The sequence below is a fragment of the Meleagris gallopavo genome, chromosome 2 (genome assembly GCF_905368555.1).
Source record: "Meleagris gallopavo chromosome 2, MGAL_WU_HG_1.1, whole genome shotgun sequence".
In the NCBI taxonomy this organism is placed as follows: Eukaryota; Metazoa; Chordata; class Aves; order Galliformes; family Phasianidae; genus Meleagris; species Meleagris gallopavo.
In genome coordinates, this window is record NC_139405.1 from 90,603,257 (window position 1) to 90,622,514 (window position 19,258).

Consider the following 19,258-nt stretch of genomic DNA (forward strand, 5'->3'; position numbering starts at 1 on the left):
GATCCTTGTGGGTCCATTCCAACACAAGATATTCTGTGATTCCATGAGCATTAGAGAGATCAGGACAGCAGTGAATGCTACCACTACAGAAGAAGCAGTCCAATTTGGTGCAGCCAGCTCTCACAGAATCATTGATTGAAAGGAATCTCAAGAGATCATTGAGTCACCCTGCTAAAGCAGCTACTCTACAATAGGTCTCACAGGTAGGTGTCCAGACAAGTCTTGAATATTTCTATAGGACACTCTACAATCTTTCTGGGCAACCTGTTCCAGCACTCTGTCATCCAGCCCTGGTATCATCCTGCAGAGGAGAAGTTCCCACCGATGATCTGAACCTAACCAAACCTCTTCTATTCCAGGAAATGCTCTGCTCTTATGATTAATAAGCTCATTGTACCTTTACCTGACCAATTTCTTACTTCTAAAAAACATGGACATCAAATGAAAATAAAAACAATTTGCACAGCTTTACCCATGAACGTGAATTCTTGTACCTCAGCCTCCACGACACCTGGTATTCCCCATGCCTCACGGGACTGCATGCTCTGCAGCCTCTTAAATTACAGTCATCACACAGTAACAGTAGTGCACATTTTACAGTTAAAATTAAATGACTGTAGCCTGAACGGAAACCTAAGAACAGACAGACAGCACTGCAAAAGCTTTAGGCCAAGGTGTGACAGGTAAGCTCATCTAGCCAGGTGGGTTTGGGGGTAAGGTGGGAGACCATGTGTGATTGAGAGCCCACCAGGCAAACAGAGGCCACAGACAGGTGCAAAGAGCTACCAAAGAGGCTGGGAGTAGTAAAAAATCAACCAACCACATCTGCATAGTTGCTGTAGAAATACTGGATGGGATTCATAACTGCTTGGTTAGAATTAATATTCTATTCAGCTGACAGAAAGTAGTGTGGCTAATTCTTGACTTGTCACCCTGGATACTCTCTGTAGGCAACAGAAAGAAGCAGGCACCCTAAGAGAGTGATCCAGATGGGTTTATATAGCAGAGAGATGAGCCTTCTCAAAAAGTCTGTTCCCTCCACTGACTGCTGACTACACGGAATCCACAGCAGTGTACTCTGCTGCTCAAAATAAAGTGAAATGATTTCATCAAAATTAGATTAAGTATATTTTTTTAAATCACTCCACACATCACGTTGAATTTTTACAGCTCCTAAATTTTGAAAACAAATTGCTTCTCCCTACTAATTTAAATACTACAATCACTTGCCAGTCAGTTTCATATTTTGCCTCTTTTATACTATATGATGAAAGGTATGAAAGATTTTTTATTATAATATTTATAATTATAAATACATTTGCACATATCTATGTTTAGCCTACATATATATACAAATGGGATTTTTTTTAATTCCATTGCAAGCCTTCACTATCAAGAAGATTTTTGTCAAAAAAGCTTACATGAATATTTGCATTTGAAAGAGAGTTACCGGAGATTTACAGCATACTTTTAAATATTCTATATCTCAAATTCATATGATTGTATACATCTCATTAGTGTTTGTTTTTTTGTTTTGTTTTTCAACAGGCTAGCATAATCCATTTTATATTTTGCTGGACTTTGACACAGCAATTAATTTGCAGTGAGTTCAATGGGCTTTGACTTTTTATTTTTCTATCAGCACAGATAGGCAGGCTCACTTCTGCTTCCTAATTTAACCTGTGTTGAGAGCTACAGTAGCTACACTGCCACTCTGAGAAATGCCATACACTTTACCTGTGAGGCAAGTTACGTTTCTTGGACAGGCATGGTTAGAAACTAAAGGTGTATTTGGAAGGAAGACTCTGTTGTAGAAGTCACCTATGCTATGAGGCTGGAGTACTCAGTGTAGCTGCTAGTCTCAGCTACCTCATCTGCTTCATCCTGCATACCTAGGCTGACATGCACATTGCAAGCTCCACATAAAGAGTTCTGGGCAAATCCCCAAGTCCCTAACCACAGCTCTGTCAATTTCCAGTCAGAGGTTCTTGTGCCTTTGAATGCAAAGCAGAAAGGCATGTTCCTGTCAGACACCTTTATGCTGTTGGAGGACTCATTCAGTCATGGGATGACCCTCCACTCCCTTCAATCTGAGTGGCTGGAGCTCCTGGCCCTGCCCTCGCAAAGCACTTAGTCTGAGTCCTGCTGGGACATCTCTCGAGGACCTCCATGCCTGCTATAAAATACCATCCGCAGACCACAGTGCTCTGATGGCAGCCCTACCAGTTTGGGACAAAATTTTGTTTCATTTTGTTCCTGATCACCTTACTTTATATGTTTAAGTAAGCATTAGTTCTGAAGATAGACCATTTATTTGAGCTCGTGTCCAGAAGCTATCCACACTGACCACACCACCTCTCAGAGGTACTGCCTTCCAATATAACATTTCCCTTGCTCTGGTAATAGCCTTCACTCCTTGTTCCCAATTCTTTTAAATAAGTTTATGAATAAAAACTATTTAGAGAAGAATTCACATCATTTCCTAACATCTATGGGCCTTCCTCAAACCTAACAACTATGTTTTCACTCAGACCATTGCTAAAAGTGCAGAATAGCTTTCAGTCAATAACCAGTCTTTGCAAGTAATGTCTAGGAAAAGTTGCAGCTAAAACTATAAATGAGAAAGTAGTTTATTCCTCTTACACACCTCCAGGTTTTAATCAAAATATCCTGTAATACTGAGCCAAATATTTTGGAGAAGTAGAATTGTTTCTGTATCCACACTGATGTTTCCATTAGCCAATCTAAAATCCTGCCAAAAGAAAGAAGAGATTTATTTGACAAGGTCCCTATCCATCGAATGCTATTGACTGGAATTTTTGGTAATTTTTAACCTAACCTTCCTGCTGATTGCTCCAAGCTAACCATTTCAGTATTTTACAGGAATGTGAATTCATGCAAAGGATGCATTTATAGGTTCCATTTTCTACTCTTTTTTAAAGATTTGAACTGCATTAGCACTTTTCCAATTCTCTGAAATTTTCTTAGCTCTCTAGGATTCACACTGTTGGTTCAAAAGTTGCCTTAGCTACTTCCTCCATAACTCTCAGGAGCAAATTAGCAAGAACTGCCAACGTGGAAAAGCTTGGAAGCTTTCCATCATCCAAGGCAAGCTCACAGCTTTCACAGAGAACTGTCTGCATTTTGCTGAGACAACAAGAGAGCTTGGCCTCTTCTGAAACCATAACCGAAGGAAAAGAGGCAGAGCTGGGGACAGAGAAACAGGGAACACCCCGAAGAACCATGGTCTCATTGCTCTGGTTCCTATGCACCCATCATCAACAGCATGAGTGCACATACCCATCACTGCCCGGAAGCACCCATTCACTTCACAGTGACACCAGCAGCCTGTCTGCCTTTCCTGGGCTTTTATATACCTAAAGCCCACAAGCCATGACTCTGGTGGCACTACACAGCCTACTGCCTTAAACCATCTGTGTTGCTTCTATCTTCAGATGACCCAAGTTGACTCTTGCTTTTTTCCAGTATGAACAGGTATGACCCAAAGATCTTTATGCTCCCTATGTAAAACTGAAAAGCACTCTTATTAGCAAATTGGTTACTGAAATTCACTGGCACTTTCAATCACCTTTATTCTTCCGCCACAGTTTGTAAATTGTACTTTCCATGACCAGTTTTCTCTGGTATAGCAATATATATACCACAGCAGAATAAGTTGTTGCATTCATTTATTACCATTTTGGCATTTTATTCTAAACAAAATTGTCATTAGTGTAATTACAAATCAAAGAGATCGAGAACTTGCCATTACTTCATTTATATCTCTCTGAGCAGTTCCAGCAAATCGTGCACAATTTCCAACTGATTTCTCAAGGTGAAGTACTACACAACTTCAACTACTAAACAAGCATAAATTCAGTGGAAGGAAATGAGGAAATCTAATTGGGGTTCCAGTAGAAGAAAATACGGAGAAATAATTCAGATTTTATCATAAGGACAGGAAGGAAATCAAAGGACAATGATTTATCTTTTGTCTTTTAAATTCAGTATTTTGTCTGTCAGACTCATTCATCTCATACAAAGAAGAGCAATAGTATACATTTCCAAGATAAAATCAATTATGCATTATCTTAGAGTTGAACAATGTGATTCTCACAGAGGCCTTAAGACAACTTACATGTAGCATAATTGCTATTCCAGATCTCTGAACAAAGCTAAATTTCACTGACAATTCATTGTACAAATTTCAATTTACAGACAGCCAGTTTTTCCCAATATTCTCTTAAAGTATGAAATTGCAAAGGCTGTTTCTGCTTGAACCAGAATACAGATTTTGAAATATAACAAAAATTAAGTAGCAAATTCAGAGACTCATTGGATTCAATTCATTACCTCAGAGAACTTTGGCTTAAAATACCCTCCCATATTTTATGTCAGTTTTTTAAATGAGTGAAGAAAGCTTTTGTTCCTCAAAAACGCCTGAACTGTGGCCAATTTAGCTGCACTTTAATTAGTTTCTTAATTTATTTCCATTATGAAATAAAATAGGGAAATAATTCTTTATTCTGTATCCCATTAAAATGACACTGCGTAAGTTAGACTATTTTGTTATCAAGTTTGAAGCAACCTATTTTTATAAAAGCTAAAAATAACATTACAGTTTAAATAATATTTGCCAAGTTTTGGAACAACTCACAAAGATATGGTAGAGTTTGCTGGAAAATTTACATGGTTTATAATGCTTAGCCCATTTTCAAAGGAAAAGATGATCCTTACTCAGTTTGTTTCCCTTTCCAAGAACACTGTTTTAGAAACACAGCTTTTTTTTTTCCTATCATGAAGCATTTCAGACAGTTGCACTTGAGCCTTTCCTTGAGTATCCTAGTTGTGATCATGTTGTATTTCAAATGTGTTTTCACCAGCAGGACAAAGGGCAGCCTAGGAGACATGTCACGTGTTGAGGCTGAGCAGATCTATTCTGGCCAAGTCATTCTCTTGCCATCTCTTACACAAAATGGAAGGAATGGAAGGAAAGCTGCAAGGCGCTGGGAAAGTGAACCAAGGTGAAAGAAATTTTCAAAGTGCAAAGTTCTTAATCTAGACAAAATTTTGCTCTAAGGGCATAGGCAATATAAAGGACATTTACTCGGGGAGTTGTTCACGGCTTTACTTTTAAAAGGGGCCATCAGTAAAAAAAGCAGAATCCCTCAGTCTCATCACAGAACATCGTGAGCATAGATAAGAAATCTGAAATTTCAGTCAGCAATGAGAGGTGCATCAAAACACTTTTTTTTGGACTTTAGCAAATAAATATGAAGAACAGAAAAGCTGCACATGAATTATTCCTCTATGAGCAGAGCTAATTGGGTACAAAGAAGTAAGCATTCACAGAGTCAACAAAGGTTTTCCCTTGCCCACACAAACACCTTCAACTACAAGCCGTTTCATTACTCTCGCAAAAGAAGAAATTCCAAAGGACTTCCTCTAAGAGAAAGAACTAAGAAAGTCAGACCTATTGCCTGTTGACAGAGGGAATGGAGCCTGTGTCCCATCAGATAGAAGATGGAACTGAGCATTGTTCCATCTAGCTAGCAACACTGTAGTAGTTTTAATGCTAGGGAAGGGATCTGCACTCTGGCAGGTTGTTTTTGTGCAGTGTGCTAAAGGGAAGGCAGTTTCTCAGAATGAATCCCACAGGCAAATGAATGAGTGTTTTACAAATTCTAGGATTTAGGCAGGAGACCTCAGCTGCTGCAAAATAATTCCCCATTTCCATCACATCTCCTTGATATACAAAGCAATTTGGGCACTGATGGAAAGGAACTGTGTTTGAAGAGCACAGCTGGAGTGCAGTTGAGTGGGGACGGCTGCTCACAATACGAACATGGGAACGGAGATGGTAGTGCAGAAATCAAACACAGCAGCCTACAAATGATGTAGCAGTTGTTCTCCCTTCTCCTGAGAGCCTTCCTCAAACAGCAGGACTGAGAGTCCATTCAGCAAATGACTGAAAGGAGCCCGGACTTTCTGATTCCCATTAGACTAGCTCAGTGGGGAATTTGGGGGCATTGTTTTTCTTTGTTTGTTGCTTGTGTTGTTTTGGTTCAGTTTTTACAATATTCCTAATAGTTTTTGTTTAACAAGTTGTTGAGATTTGTACACTTTTAGTGTGATTTCATCAAGATGGTCTTGCAATAACCTGGTCTCATCATCTTTATGCCTTTGTTCGCAGAAGAACTAGCTAGCATTTCTAGCATGGCATAATATGGCACTCTATAAAATAAGAAAAGGTAGCACTATTTGCAGATGGCAATCAAACTGTACTTTACAAATCTTCTAGCATATATAGTTCACATACCTCAGAAAAAAAGGACTAAGAAATATATTTACACATACTCTAGGCTAAATCTGCTGATCCACAATGGTAAATCCCACTCAGAACTAATTTCCTTATTTGAAGCTTAAGAAAATATCATGCAATCCACATCGCATATTACATTCATTGACTAGATAATAACTGGAAGGAAGACAGCTCATAGAGAAATAGATGAGAACTAGGGCTGAATTCTGTGACAGATGCCTCTGCATGCTTTATGTACATTTACACATATATATGCACACTTACACAGTCTAGCAGCTGTAGCTGACTGAGCTAAGTAATCCTGCAAAAAGCTCTTGGCCACCCATCTAAAGCGTAACTGGGCAAAGCTAACCTCTAGCTCTGCAAATAAATAATCAAATTCTGTCAGGTAAACAACCAAGAACCACAATATTTATTAGCTTACATTATTTGCACAAATGGTGCAGCTTGACTGTATACAACAAAATCACTTTTCTAATAAACTTGCTTAACATTTACCAAAAACATAAGGAAAAAAAGCCACACTTCATTCACGTGTTTAAAGACGAACTTTCAATTTCAGAAAACTATAGCTTTTCATGAACTTCTTTTCTTTAGTGTTTGTTTAGGACCGTATTTTTCATAACCACTTAGAATAAAAAAGCTTATAGCATAGCAGTTTATTTAAAAAGTTTGCAGCATGGCAACTAGTTAGTTGTGAGAGAATATGTAAGATACTAACAAGAAAGTTTATCAAAACTTAGGAGTACGACTTAGACTGCAAAGCTGGGTCACTGTACATTAGATATGAAATATGCACTGTTTTATAAAACATCAGACAGACTTAACAGAGAGACAATAAAACTCCAATATAGCTGGACTTGTTAATTTCAATCCAGTTTAACTGCATTAAAATAATGTGCACTGGTTACAAACTATGCAGAGCTCTATTTCAGGAAATGTTGTGGGAGTCCAACCTTCCGACTCTCAAAGTGCGTACATAGTTCATAGTGTGTACAGCTCTCAGAAAGTGTTTCATGAATGACATAGTAAATGCAAAAACAATAGCAATAACAGAGGATTTGGGACTCAGAAGAAGTGAGAATGGCTATAGCCAACCATTAATTATAGAAGTGTTTGCTTGCATTGTGATAGCAAGTTCCAGTTCAGCCACCAGAAACAGAAAGCAAGCAATCTGCAACAAGGAAGTAACAGCAATGCAAAACAAAGTGGTGTTTGTGTTTGTTTTTAGGTGACATACATACATAAATTTTATTCTTTCAGGGCAGTATGGCTAAGACTGATGCAGAGTGATCATTTACAAGCTATCAACCCTCCTCTGCACTTACAGCTGAACGGTAAAAGCAGGTGAATAAGTAGCAAGAAAAACAGTAAAACCCTAAAATAGCCTCAGGAATATTTGTGTAAGCCAAATATCACCATATATTAAGAACTAAGAAGGAAATTAGGTCCTGGTTCTCTGCCTCTGAGCTCCACTGGTTATAGGGAAGCAATGGTGTTAAGATAGTAGGTTTGGTTTCTGTGAACCCTGAGAAAGTTTGCAGATGACAAAAAACTGGGAAATGGGGGTTGATACACTGGAGGGCCACGCTGTCACCCTGATGGACCTCGACAGACTACAGAAATGGATTAACAGGATTCTCATGGAGTTCAACAAGAGCAGAGTTCAGCACCTGGGGCAGAACAGCTCCAGGCACCGGGACGCGCCGAGAGCAGCCGGCTGGAAAGCAGCTCTGCAGGAAAGGACTGAGGGCTCCCGGTGAACACAAGAACACAGCACTGAGCAAGAGCCAGCAATTCACCCTTGCTGCTAGGGAGACTAACAGTGTTGTTAGCTGTGTTAAGCAAAGTACTGCCAGCACGCTGAGGGAGGTGATACTTCCTCTCCACTCGGCCCTGATGAAGACACCAATGGAGTGCTGAGTCTGGTACATCTTTCTTATGAGGAAAGGCTGAGAGAGATGGAACTGTTCGGCATGGAAAAGAAGAGGATCAGGAGGGAACTCATCAATGTCTACAAATATCTGAGGGGAGACTGAAAAGAGAATAGAGCCATGCTCATTTCAGTGGGGCCCAATGTCAGGACAAGAAGCATAGATATAAACTGAGAAACACAGAAGGTTCCCACAGAAGGTCCCTCTGAAGGTGCTCTGAAGGCACCCCGCTCTGGGTGTCCCTCCTTGAGCAGGGATTGGTCTAGATGGATGCAGCGGTCCTTTCCAAATTCACGTTCTAATATTCTGTGACTTAGTGAAAGATAGAGTGACCAAATGACTCAACTATGCTAATGTCTGCTCTAACAGAAAATGCACTGAAGACTTCTGTTTGACTGTTCGATATGTTGCAGAAAAATCGATCTGCTCTTCTATACTGAAATTGTTACGAAAAATAGGAAGATCTGATCCAAATCAACAAAACTAGCTAATCCTAAGGAAAACATTTCAGAGATTTGACATCTCCTGACAACCCAATATATATTTGGGAAATGAAAATCTATGGCTTCTGTGTTTCTCCTTATTTCACTACTCAGAACACAAAGCTCAATAGCTCTTCTTCTGTACGTGTCACAAAACAGCACTTGCTTCATTTTAAGGCTAAATTGTCCTTCTTTACTTGCTAACTATTTGCCAGCAAAACAGTCGCATCACTTTACAGAGAACAACATGTCAGCTAAGCTGACCTGCCAAATCTCATCAGAGCCACTCAAAGCTGGGCACATGGCTCTCCTTTTGCCACGAGGGTGTCTGTGTTGCCTGGACACAAGGTGTCACTGGCTTACCAGCCCAAAACAGCTCTGCACTGCACCCAGAGCCAGCAATGCTGTACTGCTACAGGAGGTCACTGACAGTGTGTTTGTCACTGCATGACTTGTCTACTCAGAAGACTGGAGTCACCCTTCCTACTGTCTAATGAGGCCATGGCCAAAAGACGATGAGATCTGTACAATAAATCAGTGACACTTCCCTCACCTCCAGCAACCACAGGCTCAGCCAGAGGTAGCACTAGAGGACCATTTGGGTAGTACCTCACAAGCACTGAAAGCTGTATGAGGTGTCCAAATGATAGCACACCTGACCTCCAGCTCCCTCTGTAGAAGCCACAGACCCAGTACTAGCCTTGCAAGATGTCATGGACAACATCAAGTATTTCAAAAGACACCAAGATACAGGTGAACACACCTGAATTGATCCCACTGTGTTTAATAGCCCTTCAAATATGACCTTCCCTTGAATCAGTTTGATTTGAAATTGTTGGCACCCGAAAGGTCTCAACACAAGGAGTTTGAAGAACATCCTACATGCAGACCCTTCTCATATTGTGAACCTACCACCTGTAAGTTGTAGCTGGTGCTCACTTTACCCATGTGGAGAGGAAGAGGAGCTCTCCTTGTTCACATTTTTCCTATCACTTGCAACTTTCAGACCTTTTTCAGGTGCTTCTTTCCTAGTCTGAAGCATTCCAGTCTGTTTGACTACATAACTGATGGTTATTCGGGAACTTTTTCCATATCTTTCTTCCCCCCTTTTACTCGCTTGTGTGTTTTTCTATAAAATCAGATAACCAGCTATCTTGGGTTAAAGTGAAATGACTGCTTGCTATTTATCAGTGCTATATGAGCTGTAGCCTTGTTTCTTTACTATTCATTTTCATTTTTAAAAGGAATTGGTGACTAATGGGCTCAGTTTTCTCTGTAATTTGGATTTGTGGTTCATTTGTGTGACCAGATTTGAACACAACAGAAGTAAATAAACAAATCTGTAATTGAAATCTGCAGTATGCACACCTGAGGGGACAAGTGCTTTCTGCCAACCTCGGGGATAAATAACACCCACATCCCTCGTCCTGGAAATCAGTTACTTCTGCTGAAATTTAAAATCTTACAGTTCAACAGCCTAACCAAAAGGAGACACATATTAATGCTCCACTTTCAATGGCAATGGTGTCATGAGCTCTTATAGAAAAGTTTCTGTAAACGTTTCTTTCCTTAGTCAGAAAAGATATAATTTGACTTTGAAACGTAACTATAAAATGAACCATAAAGCTACACTGAAGAAAAAGCTCTTCAGCTGCATTGTAAGGTAATCTGGGCCAGGTCAGCCACAGGCACAGATCAACCAGTCCTCATGGTGTTTTACCCTTTGACAAAAACCCCCAGGGTTTTCCTACATTGACTTCATCTCAGGTTGGCTTGTGTCAATTAGTTACCCTGAAGGAAAAATACATTTTAAAGCAAAAACTACATGCTGTAGTCAAGGAGTAAGAGCAGAGGTGAAGAAAGCAACTAAGCCCCTTTTCAGTGTTTGTTAAGCTGTTTAGCCTGGCTGGCAGTTGGGCACAAGGCAATTATTGATGTGCAAACAGCACTTTGCACACAGTTTTAATTCATATATTTAAATAGAGAGTTCATTAAATATTTTATTTGCATAAACTTCTACTGGAAAAAAAAAAATTACTCTTACAAAATAAATTCATTTGCTTGCAAGATTAAGGTTCAGTACTATAATCGCAAAAAAGCAAATATAATACATTTTTCCTGTCCCCAGTTTTAGCTGGTGCTTTTAAAAAAGCACCTGAAGAAGACAGTGTTATACCACTGTCCTGTTTTTCATCACTATTTTTTTATAATTCCGAGGCAGGAATTATTCCTATAGAAATTTATACCTCTCCTCCTCCATGTCCTTCCACCACGAGAAAACATCAAGTAGAATTCAGATGGGAACAATTGTCCTTGCTTTTCCTTTAGAAAAGCCTAGCAATGGCAATATTTAGGGGAGATTCCCTAAAGTTTGTTCTGTTATTATATGCAGTCAAGTGCAGTGACAGCTTCAGAATCACTTGCTTTGGTACAAAATGGTTTACAAACAATGGGAGATCCGTGAGTTATTTACGCTCAGCTTAAACAATCAGAGAACACAGGTTTGATCCTTAGTCTTTTCACGAAGACATAGGTTTCCTACTGCTGTGGTTAGCAGTATGTGCTGGGCATTGTGGCTCCATCAAGATAAGCACCTATAAATACAGTAGATGCTGGATATTTTGTCAAATAAGTTGCTAGAGCTGTACTTACCAAGTGTTTGGTGGTGAACAAAATTACACTGAAAAACAAAACTAAACAAAATGCAGTTTCAAGGCTACTGTACACTGAAAGCATGATTTTAGAGATCATCATACATTGTAGCTTGTCTATTCCCGAGAACCCATTACATTTGTTAGTTAAGTAGGAGAGCATCTTAAAAAAAAACAGCATTGAAGATATTAAGATTTCCATTTAGGTCAGCAAGAGTGGCTATAAAAGAAATATGAGAAAAGAAGGCATGGAACAAAGAAGATTGCTTTCAAAATTATAACTACCTTACACTCAAACAAGTATTTTAAATTGCTAGATTTGGAAAAGATCGTGATCTTTATGATTCAATTTATTTCTTAGTGGGTTACCTTACCTATGGCATATAACTACCTCCTTACAGGGACACACATTTACATTTCAAGGAGCCTGTTCATAGTACCAACAGTTTACTTGCAAAACTGATCAAGAGCTGTTAAAACTAATACCCTTCAGTATGTTAAAGTTACCAAATGCATACTATAATGGAAATATTAAGCTGCAAACAGTCTGAAACAAGAGATCAGAAAAGATGAGTTTGGATTTACTTCCTTTTGCATACTCAGTTTTCTTTCTATGGAATTCCTGCATTGCCACCTTAATTCCTCCAGAAACACTTCTGGTGTTGAAATACATTCTTAAAGTATACGAGGTAAATAGCTTAAACTGCATTTTGTGCTGTATCCATCACCTCTTCACTTTTGTTATTCATTTCTCACTGTTGTATTTTCACAATGTTTAATTAGAAAATGAAGTCAAAGCCCAGAAAACAGACGGCTTAAGCAGGCTTTGTAAATGTCGCATAACAACTGTTCTGTGATCAGTTTGGGGATGAAGCCTTCATCCGTATTTTTAGACATGCTGTTATAGTACATGGAGACTGTGGAAATGTTAACCAACAAAAGATGACCACAGAGAGAAAATGGAACCTGTACAGCTGTATAAAATCTGCTGTGTGTATACTGTGCAATACCTGATGTTATTTATCGTTCATATAGTTTATAACACACTCCATCAGATACCATAACCCAAGATTCAATTTCAGGTCCTGCTCTTCTACTTGCAGCGCTGTTGCTAATTAAGTATTAACAAATAAAAAAAGCCTACACTCAGTTTGAGCATTTTCAGAATTACAGGAACATATTGATTCATGCAATGTAATAAAGCTAAATCAAATCCCAGCAGCACACGAACATTTAAAATGGACTTAAGGCTTAAAGCTCCTTGTTATTTCTTAAGCTGTAAGCTCAAGGAAAAAAATACATAATCTTGCACTAAGAAATTATTAGTATTTCATAAAATTATTCATTCAACTTTAAAGAAAATGTAGTACAGATAAGTAACACACACATCAGCTCATACTTCTATTTTTTTCAGGCAAAGAATATCCAGCTTGGTAAAGGTCAAGTACTATGAATTTGATCTTTGCCTTGTGCATTCTCTGTCTTATTCTTGCAAGCGGAGAAGGAAGGATGGAGCCTTCTGTACAGCGTGATCATTCATTCACACTTTAACGAAAGCAACACTAGAGGGCATTGCTGTAATATTCTTCGCCTGAAAGCTGACAACTTCAATGCATTTCTTTCCATGAATGTTAATTGCCTCTACTTTTAACAGAATTGTTCTGTTTGTTAGCTTGTTGCCATACTGAAGTGTTAGCCATAAAAACTTCATTGCACTGAAGCAGCCAAGGAGCTTTCTGGAAAACACTGTAACGCGCAGGGCTGGCTGCCGGCAGTCAAGGCGCACAATCAGCCACACACAAAGCCTGTTTGGGCCACAGTCTGTCACTTCTGCAAAGCTGGACCTGTGCTGGAAGAGGCCACAGGAGGCACTGGCTCAGAGGCACATGGTGGGGTGGGGGGTAAGTTGCCACATGGCTGCCCAGTGGTCACCAAGGCTTACAGCCCCACCAGAAGCCCTGTCACACTGCTCTTGGATAGTTACAATAAATTTAATTTGGAATGTTTAAGGGGTGTGCTTGGTGAGTTCCTCCATGGCAGAGGGCCAAGGAAGGAGGTTTTGGGGAGGTTTGGGAATGCCACTACAAGGGGAGTGAGTGACAAGCAATACCCAGGAGCAATGACTTCTAGGTCTCGCTACCCTAGAGGCAGTATTGCATTCCACCATCATGCCACGGCCCGAAGCTCACACTGTATTCCGAGGCAACTATCTTTGTCAGAAAGAAAGGCTTTTGCCCTTAAGCAGTACCTGAATTGTCCCCATAATGTCTAAGCCTCGTGCCCGCTGCAGGCAGTCCCATGTAGTAGCAGTAGGTGAGCTCCTGGTAGCTACTCTCGTGCTTCAGAGGATGAGAAATCCTAAGATAAGGAATGAATAGGAATGGGGAAAATGCAATAAAAATGCAGAACACCCCACCCCCTTAAAAAGAAAGAAAGAAGAAAAAGGGAAGGGCTTTAAATTCATGTGGCATGCATATACAGCAAAAACAAAAACATGATCCCAGGCAGCTTTTAATTTAGTTAAGTACAGAAATGTAGAATGAAACATGCACAGAAATACATAACAGTCATACTAGCATAAAACCTTTCTGATGTACTCACTTTTGCTATCCTATTTTGTTAAGGTTTATAATGATCTTTTGCTCTTTACATGTAAGGTACAAGAATAAAGAAAAAGGTCTGAAATTATCATCTAGTTATTCATTCACCAACTACAATGGACATTATCTACTAGAAAGATGAGACCTAAAGAAAGAAATGAGCTTATTTAGGACAATCAGCACTACAATGCAGGTGATCAAAAAACCACTGAATGAAAAATGCAGTTATTACTATACTTAATTCTCCTATACACAAGCCAAGAAATGCGGTACCACAATGGAAAAAGGGAAAGTCATGCCATTAACAAAAATTAGTTAAAAGAATGATTCTAACAACCAGTATCTCCTAGATCATATCAATAAAATCACTGGCACAGTCAGATACGTTTTGCACTGGCATATAAAATAAATAACTGGGTAGGAAAGCAAATAAATAAATAAATAGGGGTGTGTTTTCAGGAAGGTTAACTTTTGACTGAAAATTTGCAAATGGAAACACACATGAAGAAATGATGCAAACTGTGAACCTGATGTACCTGAAACTCACCTACAATGTGTGCCCCATATAGCTGACTTTTACATGAGCTGGGATCATGTCTGGACAATAGTGCTGTTGTTAAATCAATACGTGTCAAAGGTCCAGTGGTACCCAAGGAACACTCTGAACACCACGGCAACTTAACTGACAAGCAGAAGCTTATTAATCTGCCATAATTCGGGCTCATTGCATTATATGCTCACACCCTGTGCTTGGTTTACTAACTGATGAAACAACAGAAGCTGAATTTCATGGCAAGATTTGATTATCGCCAGCAGAAGCTTGACAGAGCTGGCCCTGAAGGGGTTCCCTGGAACCTGATGGCAGATGCAATGAATATAATATTGACATATTGGCAGCTATTTGTCCAAGTTTCTGTTTAAAGGAGCTAAAAAGTGAGGAGACAGGAAGAAAATGTTAACAGCTTGGACCCAAAAGGACCTGGAAAGTCCTTACAAAGCAGGGAAAGTTAGCTGAGAAATAAGCTACCATTATTTGCAAAGCATTCAAGGAATTAAAAGTTTTGGCTTTCCTCCTTAATACTGAGTAATGCAGTACCTCTACTGTATCACCTGGTTTTCCTTCTCCCAAAACGCAGGGCTGCATAGGGCTGATTTCAGTTGATGCTCTATAGTCAAGTGGGTTTGTAGCAATAGTCCTGACCTCATCCTGAGGCTGCATGCAGCAGTACAGACACAGCCAAAAACAGTTATGTTAGATACATTACCACTGAAATCAGAGCTAAGCTCTTCGGCTTGATTTACAATAGAAATTGGGCTTTTTTTTTTTATCTTAGCACAATCAAATCAAATCAAGTTAATTCAGTACTCAGAAACCAGTAAAATATTTTTTCCATAGTCTTTAGAAATGAAATGTTAGTTTGACTCGCCTGTCAGCACTGAACGGTGAATTACAGCTCATCTTCTCTCATTCTAATATGCACTATTTGTACATACCGAGTCAGTCTGTACGGTGTTGCAGAATTCATCCACGCATCCCACTAGTTTTAGTCTATGCAGTGTGGTGTGCATTCCTACTCAATGCTTATTTCCCCACTGCTTTGCTGTGCGTTGGTTCACAGAGAAAAATCAGGCTGGTTTATATGGGAAACAGATTTCAGCATTACAGGTTAAAGTGACAATTTGGCATTCTCAGAATTTTATCCCAGACTCAAAATTTTGTGTGCTGCCCACAGAGCCATACCTACTAAAATCAGGGGAGCAAACCCACACGAAAATCTTTATCATCTTGGAACTCAGCTGCCTTTGAAGCATAGTGCTGCCTGCTACCATGGCTATTTTACATGTCATTATATGATGTACAAAAAATAGATTAAAAATATCATAAATCACATTTTACATTCTTCTTGCTGAGAATATCACTGAAAACCCTATCCATGACTAATGTTTTACCTGGACCACTTCTGTTAACAATTATACAAACTGCAGTATATTCATAAAAGTATTTCAAAAGGCTCTTTTTGCAATAGGGACCTTGCAGCATTACAGGGCTATTTAAGAAAGAGAACTTTGAGCATTATAAGCCTTTACCTCACCTACACTAGATCAGTATGAGGAAGCAGACTCCCAAGCAAACAGATGCAACACCTGCAAGAGGTCCAGAGAATGTTTCTTTAGCCTCAAGCATACTTCTTGGAGGTGAGGGCCAATTCTCTCATGAAAAAGGAAAAATAAAAGACAAGAAGACACTTCTTGAGAATGCTCCAGAATTCAAAACAGGACCAAAAACACAGTAGGGCATTGGCTTTGTTTCAAAACAAAACTTCAAAGTAAAATGCATATTAAAACAATAAATAAAAGAAGAGAAAGAAAGAAAAAGCAAAAGAAAGGCCGTAACCATATGTGCTTATAAGAAGTTAATATTTTCAAATCCTGAGCAGAGGGAGGTTTCTGCCATATGCATCTAAATCTTGCAAAAGTCTAAAATTTAGGTCACATCTATTTAGGACACTGAGCATCCCTTTTGGCAAGTTCAACAAGGCTTCACACTGAGCTACTTGAGCTGTCTTGCTCAACGTGCTAGCCTTTCACATCTAGTTCTGAAATGCTCCTCTCTCTCCAGGTGCTGTATAAAGTTTCCATGGGTTTTATCTCAGGAGTGAGGACTCAGGAGATGGGACTAGAAATAAGGAACTGCAGTGTTGAGGATGAGAGAGCACATGTCTTTTACAGTGACATCCCTGAGATCTCTCAAAGTGCTCCAATGGCAAAGGTGCCTAAAAGTGAGTGTGCTGCTTTAAGTCAACTGAATCGTATGCTATGCCTTTGTGCAAAGAATACAGCCAAGTGTATTTTAACCATTAACTTCCTAATTCTTGGGTCATGAATTAGGAAAACCAGAGTTATTAGGAATGAGAGGAATGTTTTCTCATAGGCATATGCGCAGCCAGTTCTTAATCCTAAATCTTCTTCAATTAGTATGCTTCCAAACTGCCAAGATTGAATTCCTCCAAAGTCCTTATATCAAAGCTTTTGCATCAGCATAAGAATCAAAGTACTCTTTCAGTCCAGTATATGTTCTTTGCTTGATCCTATACCCCCTGATGGCTCAGGAGAATATTGATGTAATTATAGAGGGTCATTTGGTTAAAGTTTCCTTTGAAATATGAAGACTAAAGGACATAATAACTGAGACTAATACAACCAGTGCATCTAAGAATTGAACTCTGAAACGTGTCAACATTTTCCTGTTATTCTAAGCAAATACATTACCTAATCGTTTATTATTCTTTGAACTAACACAAAACTTAGGGAATTATGAAGTGGGAAATGCAAAAGATGAAAGGAAATGGAAAGTATCTCATCATCAGTTGAGGTTGTACAACTACAACATATAGAGTAAAAACTGACTTTAAAAGCCTCATTTTTTAACATTGCAGTCTGCAGCTTTATTTCCAAAGTAGATAGTGCATTTGGGCATTATTTTACGCTTTGGTCTAACTGTAAGTGCAAATCAAAGACTATTTCTTTGTTGTTTAGTCTAATGTGAGCCAGCAGTGTGCCCAGGTGGCCAAGAAGGTCAACAGCATCCTGGCTTCTATTAGAAACAATGCAGCCAGCAGGAGCAGGGAGGTAATTGGCCCCCAGTACTCAGTATTTGTGAAGCCCTATTTTCAGAACTATGTTTAGTTTTTGGCCCCTCACTACAAGAAAGACATTGAGGCCCTGGAGCATGTCCAAAGAAGGGCAATGAAGTTGACAAAGGGTCTGGAACACAAGTCTTGTGAGAAGTGGCTGAGGGCTGAAATTGTTTAATCTGGAAAAGAGGAGACTCAGGAGACTCACTCTTTACAACTCCCTGAAAGAAGACTGCAGTGAAGTAGTGGTTGGGCATTTCTCCAATGTACCTGGTTACTAGAGAGGTACAGGTTACTACAGAGCACCCAGAGCACCAGAGCAGGTTCAGGTTGAATATTAAAAAAAAATTATTTTCAAAAGGAGTGATGAAGTATTGGAATAGGCTGCCCAGGGAGGTGGTGGAGTCACTGTCCCTGGAGGTGGTCAAGAAAACAGTAGATGTAGCATTGAGGGATACCGTTTAGTGGGCATGGATGGTTGGACTAGACGATTTAAGAGGTCTTTTCCAACCTTAATGATTCTATGATTTTATAGTATGCATCAGAAAGTACAAGCATCAATAGGCAACAGTAATGTTTAACTTGTGCATCAAAGATTTTTCTTCCACTTCACAACTTGTGATAACGTAGATAAAGGAAATGCATGCCTTCACTGCTAATAGGGAATACAGAAGATTTTTTCAATTCATCCAAAGAGCAGTTCAACTGTCCATTTACCCATACATATCTACTGTAGGCTAAGGAAGTATAGGGTATTAAATGTTACCCAAACTGAACAGAAGGAGTGAGAAACAAATCAGCTATTAACTGCTAATTGTTGGGGGGAGGAGGAGGGGAGAAGAGGGAATCATTTTCTTTGGAAAACAGTGGAACTGTGTTATTAACTTCTCATTGCTCAAGTAACCATGTTGCACTTCAATGGATTTATTGATGAAGAACTTAGAAAAAGAGCTAGTAAGTATCTTGGAAACTTTGAGGCACACTTTTATTGTTCACAAGTGAGATCCCTTGAGTTTGCAACACTGCTGCAGACTAATTAGCTGAGTGAACAGCATTCTTTTTGTTGTTGTCTGAAATTTTTTCTCTACATCAAGCTTATTTATGTAGAATAGAATTTCATTAACAGTGTAAAAGTGAATGCTAATAAAATAAATATAGTGTATTTCTGTGATGTTATTCTACAACATCAGATCATTATACTCTCTCCATATATAAAACTAATCTCTTCACTCAAAATTCTTTCCATAGAAGAGATGCTTGAAGAATATAAGAACTTAAAAGCTTATAAAGATTTTCTTGTCTACTTGAACTACAAAAATATTCGAGATAATCATGGCAACTATTTTTCTTTCATAATGGGAGATCCCTATGCATCAAGGAAGATGACTACCTTTGTAGTTATAAATAACTACCTTTGTAGTTATAAATCTGTAACTGTTGTCTCTGCATGTGCATCTGAGGTCTGGAACAAAACTTTAAAATTTTGTTTACTGTTCAGTATTAACTTGACAGCAGCTTGTAAGAATTGTTCAGTGCTGTTTAAGGCATATGTAAAATATTTCATAAAAACCTTTAAGCTGTTAAGTACAGTACAACTGTTAAGTCATATCATGGGACAACTTATTCAGGAAAGC

The 19,258-nt window shown here is 39.0% G+C and overlaps 1 protein-coding gene across 2 annotated transcripts in view; it reads right to left on the bottom strand.

The window, feature by feature from the left end:
* The window catches only part of DLGAP2 (DLG associated protein 2), a 454,788-nt gene that overhangs the window by 404,798 nt on the left and 30,732 nt on the right, over window positions 1–19,258 (bottom strand). Inside the window, exon 1 of one of the 2 annotated variants that reach the window (XM_085217937.1) lies at window positions 13,638–13,747. The exons of the other annotated variant lie outside the window; for it this stretch is intronic. Within the exon in view, the coding sequence (XP_085074063.1) occupies window positions 13,638–13,652 (15 nt within the window). The 5' untranslated portion in view covers window positions 13,653–13,747. Of the gene's footprint in view, window positions 1–13,637; window positions 13,748–19,258 lie in introns of those variants that run through there. 2 annotated transcript variants of the gene reach the window in all.